The sequence below is a fragment of the Tachysurus fulvidraco genome, chromosome 26 (assembly GCF_022655615.1).
Source record: "Tachysurus fulvidraco isolate hzauxx_2018 chromosome 26, HZAU_PFXX_2.0, whole genome shotgun sequence".
In the NCBI taxonomy this organism is placed as follows: Eukaryota; Metazoa; Chordata; class Actinopteri; order Siluriformes; family Bagridae; genus Tachysurus; species Tachysurus fulvidraco.
The window spans coordinates 7,390,998-7,401,488 of NC_062543.1; the positions used below are offsets into that span (position 1 = coordinate 7,390,998).

At 37.5% G+C, this 10,491-nt stretch overlaps 1 protein-coding gene across 2 annotated transcripts; it reads right to left on the minus strand.

Moving 5' to 3' along the window:
• Positions 1-1,633: 1,633 nt before the first annotated feature.
• ruvbl2 (RuvB-like AAA ATPase 2) lies at positions 1,634-10,006 on the minus strand. 2 transcript variants are annotated; one of them, XM_027165446.2, is made up of 15 exons: positions 9,922-10,006; positions 9,182-9,236; positions 9,041-9,096; positions 8,013-8,154; positions 7,292-7,421; positions 7,123-7,189; positions 6,784-6,890; positions 6,563-6,656; positions 4,863-4,986; positions 3,673-3,767; positions 3,386-3,504; positions 3,197-3,316; positions 2,681-2,810; positions 2,329-2,443; positions 1,634-1,928 (listed from the first exon to the last, which is right to left on the minus strand). In XM_027165446.2, the coding sequence occupies exons 1-15, from the start codon at positions 9,931-9,933 to the stop codon at positions 1,903-1,905; spliced, it is 1,392 nt and encodes a 463-aa protein (XP_027021247.1). In that variant the 5' UTR covers positions 9,934-10,006; the 3' UTR covers positions 1,634-1,902. The 2 variants fall into 2 exon arrangements, with proteins under 2 accessions (XP_027021247.1, XP_047665562.1); XM_047809606.1 differs by lacking the exon at positions 9,922-10,006 and adding an exon at positions 9,730-9,751.
• Between the last annotated feature and the right edge of the window lie 485 nt (positions 10,007-10,491).

Consider the following 10,491-nt stretch of genomic DNA (forward strand, 5'->3'; position numbering starts at 1 on the left):
TTTCTCTCCTAATCCTCCATCCTCAGGGTCACTAAACAGTTTAAAGAGTAAGTAAGTAAATGATATGCTTTGGCCTCAAGTAACTGATCTCATCCTTAACTGAACACCTGGAGAACATTTTGGACCAATATTTTTATCCAGTGTTCTCCACCATCAGCAAAACACCAAGTGAAGAAAATACCAAAATCATTCATCCCTCTAGTACACACCAAGAGGCTCTTAGAGAATATATGCCAAAATACATTGAAGCTGTTCTTAACATGTTACCAACTCAATTTATGTTGGGTTTTTCCTTTAATTTGTTGAATACCTTTTCTGAGCTGGAAAATGAATTGCATCCCTTGTGCTAATTTGATTTCTTTGATTTCTGGAAGGAAAGGTTTTATATATACAGCTCTGGTTTGTGTTTTTAACACCGCACGCAATCTGAAGGAGTTTAGCAACCCATATGCTAACAAATATTTTCTATTTTGGTAATAATCCACGATCTTAAGGGAAATATTTCTGTCATTACTGACCAACAGGCCTGAAATGTCAGACTTTGTGGTACTCTGTGGTATAAAGAGGACTACTGTTCTTAATAATAGCTCAGAGCCAAAAATGAAGATTTGGCAAATGAAAAAATAAGACATTGGGGACGGTTTATTAAAAATAATTTAATCGGCGAAGGCCATAAAAATGGCACATGTTCTGTAACATAACGCATAAAGCCTTCTTATAAGCAAGCTATTTTAATATTTGAGGGAAAATGTTTCATTTTCTAATCGATTCAGCTCCTTTAAGCGAGCTCTGAACCTAAGAATGGTGATGCATTGCCACCTGGCCACAATCAGCAGTACTGCAACAATATTGCAGCCTACGAATAATGTCATTCCAAAATACGGTGTGTGCTTTAAAAACGTTGGATTTTATCTACCCTTTTATAAATGTATATTAAGGCAACGAGTCGGAGTTCTGTTGTCCATTATTCAAGAGTCAACGGTGTAGTGATTCACCAGAGATTCAGTCTGTTTACAATGAGCTGAATCTGTTGGCCTTCAATCGATTCATTTCCACTCATTACTCTAAATGGACAAAGTATGCAATATTTTATCATACTTTACCTTCTAATTAGCAAATTAACATTACATTTCATCATTTTTCAATAAGTAATCAGCAGTAAATCAACTGATTCCTTAGTCTATAGTAAAATCAGTAAGAAACTAAACATATGCAGTGACAAACATTTATGTCTTCCCCACATTATGTGGAACTTTAAGGAGCTATGTTCAACATGTTTAGTGAAAATTTGATTCCAAAATTCACCACAGATGTAACTAAGCATCATCAGCATATCAATACTTGGCTGCATTAGAATACCTCATGAAATTAACCAAAACGTCAGCATCGATTTATTAATTCAGCAACGTATAAGCGAATTAAAGTCGTGATAAAGCAGCCGACATCCCTCACACACAATCTGATGACGTGACCGTGATGACTTTAGGTCATGACCTCAGGAACTAATAAGACGTACTGGATCAAGTGCTTTCTCATAATAAGCTGAATAATGATTGTGAAAACCCAATCGTTCTTTTTAAAATTAAATTTACATTGATTATGCGGCTTTTGCAAGAAAAATCCAGGCTCCATCGAAGTTTTTAGACTGTCTTTATTTATTTTATGGAAAAGTAATACCGTAGGTGTTAGAAATCAACGCAAATTCCAAGTACAGAAAGTACTAACAAGGCAAACAGTAGGGATTTCTTTTTTGAAAGAAACAAACAGCTATAATGTGCATATGAGAATCTCTTCTGGAAAGAAGAAAAGCACTTCACTGGCATCAGTGCATTGTGGCCTCAAGAGTTAATAAAACATCACAGGAACGTATCAGAAAAAAAAATCCTTTCCTCTCAGCCTTCCTTATGCTGTGTCCATCTGACTTGATTCTGTAGAACGAAGCAAAAAACATGATTTTTTTTTTGCCGATATTTGATTTTCAACATGATTATTAGTATTATATTTAATTTTCAAATAAAAGCTCAAGGACAATTACTACTGAATTAGGCTGAACCATCGCACATTTATTTATAAAAAGGTAAATTTATTATTAAAATACTAATAATAATATATGCATTATTTCTATTGGATTTATTTATTTTATTATAACAAAATAATACATATAATATGATTAGAACTACTGTATGAGAATAAAACCAATCAACCCCCTTGGTATGTTTCACAGACCCCAGGATACCACTATGAGAACCATAAATGGAGAAGAATCCAATTGTCTTCTTAAAGTCAGGTTTATTAAAGAAAAAAAAAAAAAAAAAAAGAGAGACTCACGTGCTTCATTGAAGAGGAAGGAGTCCTGGTACTCCTTCATGTACTGCGAAGAGCGAGCTTCATCCAGGAAGAGAGAGTAGACACGTTTAATGTCCTCTACCTGGACCTCGGTACCCTGAGGAGGACAAAAGTGGATTACTTCCTGCAACTTCCAAGCATTACAATGTTTTTATGCCATTCATGATGGAACCACAGGCAGCACAAACAGCACAAACTCTGAGGTGAGAGGTGCATATACTTTAATTTGTTGAAGATGTTTAAGGTTATGGAACATGTCTGAGAAACATTTAAACATCCACAAACGTGTCAAAACTAAACACACTAACGAATAGATATAGTGCATGTCCTATACCCTGCGTTTGCGGCACACCAGTCCTGCGGTGCTGATGAGCTGTATGGCGTAGCGGAGTGACGTCTCCTGTCCGATACGCGTCAACACTGTGTGAGCTTCCTCGCTCAGCTCCACATCCTCTTCCTCACACCTGATTTAACAAGATTTAATAGGGGAAAGCCAAGCAGGAAGAATGTGCATGTTTAGAAAGTACACTTTTATGCTTACTCACGCATACACACATGGGACATATTGGCACTCGAGTGGCAAATAAAAGAATAACAAGATGACCAGGATATGGCCTGAGTCTAAACATCAGCACTGTTTAATTTAAGCAGATGTGTCATACATAACACGACAAGCCTGCTAAATGGTGCACAACCTGGCTTTAAAATATCTGATGGACTGGTGGATCGAATTAAATTGAAAGAACCAGTCTCTAATATCCTAATATTATTCTCTACACTCAGTATAAGTATCCAAATCAAAATGTTTGTATAGTAAGGACCCCGGTGCAGGATCTAACACAAATCTCACCGAATCTTAAGGATCTGTCTGGTCTCCTTCTCGGTGTAGGGAGACGTAGCAATGATCAGCAGACGGTCCAGCATGTCGATAGGAATGCCGTGAGGACTCTGGTAGTTGGTGCCTCGGATTCTGTAGAAGAGGAACAGATGATGTATGCAGTCTAGGGAAAAATAAGTCTAGTTGTGTGCATGTACACACCTGGTGATGCCTCGGTTGGTGGCCATGATGAGGACGGGGGAGAGGTCGCTCTCTAAGGCTCGGTTTAGGAAGGAGAAACATTCGATGTCTAACATATGGACTTCATCTATAAAGAGGACCTACAGTATGAGGGAGAAAAATGAAGAGTTGGGATTGAGTTGAGTTTAAATGCATGATCTCTGGGCCACATTAAGAACATCGTGGAAACAGCCACAGAATGTAGGATTTGGTCAGTAGACATAAATGTAGTGAACGGATTAGAGTGTACCAACAGAAGCTATACTCACCCCAGGAATGATCTCAGCCTTCCCCTCCTCTCTCCACTCAGACACTTTGGCGTTGATCTGCTCGCGTACCTCAGATTTAATCTCTCCTGTGTCTCCTGTACAACACACACACACACACACACACACACAAGATTCAGCATTACATACACCAGGGATCCTAATCCCCATAAATGTTTGCTTTTATTTCATTAGGAAATGTAGATTAGGGTGTACAGTGGAGTACAATCAAAGCCTAAATGGAGTTAGATGCACTGCAGAGGTTTGATCTAAGCTTTTGTTTTTCAAAAGGTCTAATTTAACACCGAACAAAGTTGTTGGTCTTTACCTAGTTGTCTCCTAAATTACTCAATACAATCTCAATGTTTTCCGACTGACAGAAACGTTATACGTGTTTGTTAAGGGAAGTGCTGAAACCCTATTATTACTCGGGGAACTTATAATTACTATTATATATTTTTTTCTGCTCTAAATCTGATCATGCAGACCAAACCCTAAGGTCTAGAAAGAAGGCAGTACTCAAGTCTACAACATTGCAAAGTCTCTCCCTGATCGGTGAAATTCTGAAAAAGGCTTTTTAAAATCCACAAGTTACTGAAAGGTATTTGGCAGCCCAAACCCTGCAGCTATATTTTAAAATGTATTTTAATGAGTGTACCTTGCATTGCAGTGGAAAGCAGAATCTCTATATACACCTTGTACTGAATGTAAATAAGAAAAATTGAACACTTTAAATGATGTTTATATATGCATTAATTTATATATTTTAACATTTAATGTGATTCTGCACTTTTCTATTATTATTATTTGTGATTTTTTTGTGTTTTGAATTATTTCCCAAACGACATAAAGTTGCATAAACTGAAGTTAATCAAATTTTATTTTTGCAGATTATTATTATTATTATTATTATCATTAAAGTATGTTTAAAATTCCTGTTACTGAAAGAAATTCATTCGAGCATGAAGCAGCGTACTACTGCAAACTAACTGCATTATCAGCTTTTACAAGGTCATAACGTACACATATATGCAATCAATTTGAAAGATAGAATCGCTCCCTTACAAACTCAGCCACATTAATATGAACATTTCACTGTTCAGTAATGTGCATGTGACAAATAAAGGCTTCTTCTTTAATGCTTATGGTTTATGAAGGCTAAGGCTCTGTTGTTGGTAGAAATGAAGGCAGACCTGAGAACAGTGCCAGGAATCCCTGTGTGCGGCTGTTGATCACATCAATCTCATGCAGCGAGACCGTATGAACGACCTCTTTACGTTTCTGCAGTTCACCCGCCGGACACTGCACAAACCTCGTCTGAAATCAAAAAAGACAAACCATACCACTTTGAAGAAATTCTCTCTGCTTTCCAACAAGAAGCTGGACAATTTTTTTTAATCTGTCGATGGAACTCTGATTTGGATTTAGTCTTAATCTGCAAGACAGATCTATTAATGAACGCAATTCTCCTTCTGCAAATGATCCAAAATGCAGCTAAACTATTTGTTTTCAACCTGCTCAAGTTCTCACACACCACCGTACTGCTGCGCTCCTGCACTGGCTTCCAGTAGCTGCACACATCAGGTTCAAAACACTGATGCTTGCCTACAACGCCAAAAATGGACCATTTCCCTCTTATCGCTCCTCACACTGCACCTCGCTCCCTCGGATCTACCAGCACTGCTCGACTAATCCCACCATCTCTCAGGGTAAGATGTAGGTATACTGTACATCAAGACTCTTCTCTGTTCTGGCACCGAGGTGGTGAAAGGAACTTCTCCTAGATGTCCGAACATCTTCAAACGACGTGTGAAGACCTACATCTATCTCGATACCTGCACTTATTCCCTGTTTGTTTTAAGTGTATATTTATTTTAAATAAACCTGAACAGAGTTTTAGGTTGATGGTATTCCTAATGATGGTGGTTGATGGTGTTAATGTATTCATCGACAGAGAGTTAAAGCACTGTTGTACATCGCTCCGGATAAGGGTGTCTGCCAAATGCAGGAAATGTAAGATGTAAGTCTTTCACCATGAAGGTTTCTAACGCTGATAAACAAACTCTCAAGAGTAAGACAGTGTGTTTCATCAAATTAAAAATAAAAGCATTAAAACAATGACCACATTAATTTAACATATAATGTTGGGTTACTGCACAGAAGTTTTTCTGAACATTAACAATGCTTAGCCACAAAAACGACAGATTTTCTTGTTTCCTTTTTATTCATGATCTTTGACAAGAAATAAAGCTATCCACAGAGTTGATCTTATAATTTCCCCTATAGTAGCTGTTGCTGTTTAATCATTCCAACCAGCACAAACAATGGGTTTTTGTTTCTGCAGCAACATCCAGCATGGGGCTTTTAATACTTTTAATAAGAAAAGTATTAAAGGAGCAATTTGGCTTCAGTTACATCTTCTTGCAACTGAACCCTGAACACATAACTAAATCCAAGTCAAGCGGATTGGAACTCGTACCGATGCCAGCGGTTTATAAGAAAGCAGAATGCAGTAGATTTGCACTATGGTATACGTTGTAATATAAATACAAAAATGAAGGTGCATCGAGCTTGCAGCTCTGTCGCAAGCAATCTGTGTATGGAATAGAAATGTATATGAAAATAAACGCCATTTTGCAGTGTGCGTGTGTGTGAGTTATTTTATGGTTTCAGTCTTTATACAGTTCATCATGTTGTCTTAAAGGATATCACGCAACCTGTGCTTTCTAGACAATGTTAAACCCATCGCCATGCTTCTCCCTGAACTGGATTAAAACAATTCACATAGGAAAGGTTTGAAAATATGGAAATTCAGATTTATACGGGAAAAAAAATAAATAAATCAAATCCGTGAATATATGTGATGCACTCTCTGTGTGGTTTAAGTGTTTACCTGTGGTCCCATGGCATCGTAATCTCTGGCTCTGGTGAAAGACCGGCCCAGTTTGCAGATCTTTCCTGTGGCTTTATCGATAGTTATCACATCCCTAAAGAGGAGTAGAAAGCTCAGTCAGAGTTCCTATATAACTAGATATCACATGCAGTCTTGCAAGTTTAACTACACAACAGGAATAAAATGCATTAGAAGCTGAGTTGTGTTGTGCACTTACTCACCCAGCTTGGACCTTCTCTTTAGTGAGGTTTTCAATCATTTTATTGCCCAGGTCATAGATGGTCTCCATCTCTGTACTCTTCAGAGTCAGCTTACCCACTTTTGCACCCTGAACACAGACAAGTAAAAAGGAAAGAACAAACACACACAGAATAGTGCGTAGAATAGTGCATAAGTATGTGACACACCATTTTGTCTAAGTATAACGTCCAATAACCGAATTTTGTCCTCAGTAAGCAAATACTCAACAACAAAATACAATGTGGGTTTTCTCATGTAACAGATTCTGTGGTGTTTAATGAGAAATAAAGTAGTTTATGTCAAATTAAGCTGAGACGTACCGTTCCCGTTGCAGGCCTGTCGATCTGAATCTCCACTACTTCCCCTTCAATGATCTCTGTCTCTTCTCTGTACAAACACACACACACATGCTCAAACAACATTTAACCCTGAAACACGACTTATTTCTCACATTTCCAAAATATAAATAAAAATCGGACGCCCACTGACTTGATTCGGACGCCGATGGCTTTGCGGAAAGCCTGGCTCAGGGCCTCTGTCTTGCTCATCTCCAGAGAGAAGATCTCACTTCCTGCCAGAGCGGTGAAAGGTGTGTCCTGACCAAGTGACTGAGCGATACCTGTACAAACACACCCAGACACTTTTATCGACAGGGTCACTGGAGAACAGTCATTATATATGTCCTACCATACACAGCAATATCAAGTACATTTCAAACTAGAGACTGGTGTATTATGGTTTTTGAACAGATTTCTAGAATATGAGAGCCATCACTATATAATATTTTACCAAACAATACAGCATTGGTGCATTTATTTAAACACGTTAGATTATATTCGTTTTATTGTTTTATTGTCAGGTTTTTAAAAATATATATATATTAGAAAAACAATTAAGACTGAAAAGTAAAATGGTACAATATAGAAAATTAATTAGATAATTTTATAGCACATCAGCTGCAGTTTGTAATTATCTGGAGAGAAAAAAAAAGCTGAGATAAGGTGCTAGAATTTATTTAATGATAATATAAATATTATCTTGCCATATTTCCAGCTCTAGTTACTAAACGACTGATGAATAGATTACAATAGAAATTAAAATGTACATTTGATTATAAAAATAATAATAATAATAATAATAATAATAATAATAATAATAATAATAATAATAATAATAATAATAATAATAATAAATAAATCCCATCCCATACCCATAGCGATGGCAGTCTTGCCCGTCCCAGGCTGGCCAGCGATAAGCACTGCACGTCCAGCGATGTGCCCGTCTTTAATCATTTCCAATATCAGCCCAGCAGCCCTTCGAGCTGCCAGCTGCCCCACCATACCCTGGGACACCTTTGACACAATCAAGAACATTAAATGTGTATGATACAAACATGGTTTTGTTTACATTCACATACCTTACAAAATCCCCAAAAGAAATCCCCTTTTGACATCCGCTTCTGGAATATTCCAGAAAGCTGTATATACTGTTACTCAGACTGTTTTACAGAAAACATAATTTTTGTTTACAGCCTGTCCTCTTGTTCAACTGACATGGTCACTTACCAGTCAGAACATCACAATATCATGTCTTAATAGCATTTATACGAGTGTCTGATGGCCACCTGTGATGATGATTTGCAACCTGTGGCTCCAGATCTGATTTTTGCGCAGAGATGATTTTTTCATATAAGAGTCCATTAAGCCTTCTCGAAGTTCTGCCAGAACATGATCGCCTACTGTTTTTGGTATAGCCATCAGTAAGCCTGTCTCATTATGTGTTCTAAGACCAACTCTATGCAACTTGTGTTCCATGTAATAGCTATACCAGCCAGGTAGTTACTGTGGCACAATGCTGCCTTCAGGTGCCATCAGAATTACCCAACTTAAGTGGTATTTGTCTTTGGTATTGTTCTAAGTGGAGTATGTCTTTCTCACGTTCTTTGTCAAAAAAAAAACCAAAACAAACAAAATAAACAACAACAAACAAACAAACAAACATGAACCATGTTTGATGATAGCATAACATCACTGACAGCTAGCTTGCTGATGGTTAAATAATGTAATCTTTTTGTGCAACACGCATAGAATGATATGTTGTAAGTCCCATTAACATTTCCCCAGTCTTAATTACAACTTGTGGAGTCATGTGTGTGCAACTTTTTAATATTTCCATTAGCTCATGAAGGCAGCATTAGGGTAACTGCACCAAGTGACAAGGCAGTGTCAGGAATCTTACCTGTCGTGGTTCCAAACCATCGTCCAAGCCAAGGCCTCGAATGTGTGAATGTGCACCTGAGACAAACACAGTAAACATCTTTTTAAAGATGACATCATTCATTTATCATTTGATCAAAGAAGCATGCACGTTTTTACTCACCGATTCTCTCAATCTTGGTGAGATCACGCACCTCAGGCACTTTCGTGGTTGCCATCTTTTAGAATCATTTAAAAAGACATTACAGAAGTATATTAGCATTACAAACCACGTATAAACAAAGCAGAATCCTAGCAGGCGCTACAACGCACAGAAGCACGTTGCCATAGAGACACCAGCCACAACAGACAAAACTTATGCTAGTTACCCTATCGAATTAATCACAACAAGCGACTATTAACGCATCAAGTTATTATTATTATTACTATTATTATTAAGTAGTCGAAGCTAAAGCATCGTATGTTGTTTTGCTTTCGGGAGATGTATAAGGAATGAGCATAATGACAGTTTACCAGTAACCTTTAGCTAGCTGGCTAATGTCGCTAATATAGCACGTTATAAACAGAGCAACAGCAAATATTCGAGGCTTATGTTAAGGGAGCTAGGTAACTTGGTTAGTTTGTGAATGTCTTTACATCTCCTACGATGATAGATCTGATTACCACTGACTGTTTACACGAAGAAATGTTTAGCAAATTAGCATGAATTACATGTGCACATAGGAAGAGCTAGCCGACTAGCTCAGGAACTCCATCCAACACGACTACTTTTATTATTTTAACCAAAACCGGGCATAAAGTAAATAATAAACACAATACAAATCTAGTCGTAATAACGCGATCTTAAAACTACAGCACTGAAAACAAAAAGAACGTGTTGAGAAAGCGGCATGAAGCTCTCACCTGAGCTGCCATGTTTTCTGTAGCGCGGCAACGGTTAATTCTGAATAGGAACAAAACAGAAATGCGTCCGGGTAGCAAAAACAACCCCGCACATTGGTTCCCGATAGCAGCACAGCTTAAAGGGATGAACAGAAGCCCACTAGAAATGATGCTGAGCACAATAAAACGTGCTCGGTTTAAGTGATCCCTTTTAACACATTAAACTATGACTATAAATTATTTAAGGCTTTGAGTCTTATATAAATCCTTTTTTAAAAGGATTTTTAATAGGTTGTTTTTTATTGGTGAACTGTGATATGTTATACTCATAGTTTAATTTGTTGATCAGAAGTACGTCAATTATCCAGATATGTTCATTTATATTTCCAGACAGTACAGTCTGATTGATGAGACCGGTGTGTACTTGAATCAGAATGTTGATCCTTTTTGCAGATGCAACAGTCTGTCATACAAGTTCAACCCCTCATATTTATTCCTTCATCATGTCTTGGTCAACTTTATAAGCAGACAAGAGTAAAAGAAAGAGGGTTATAGTTGTGCACACATACTTTTCTGGGAACAAGAAGAGAT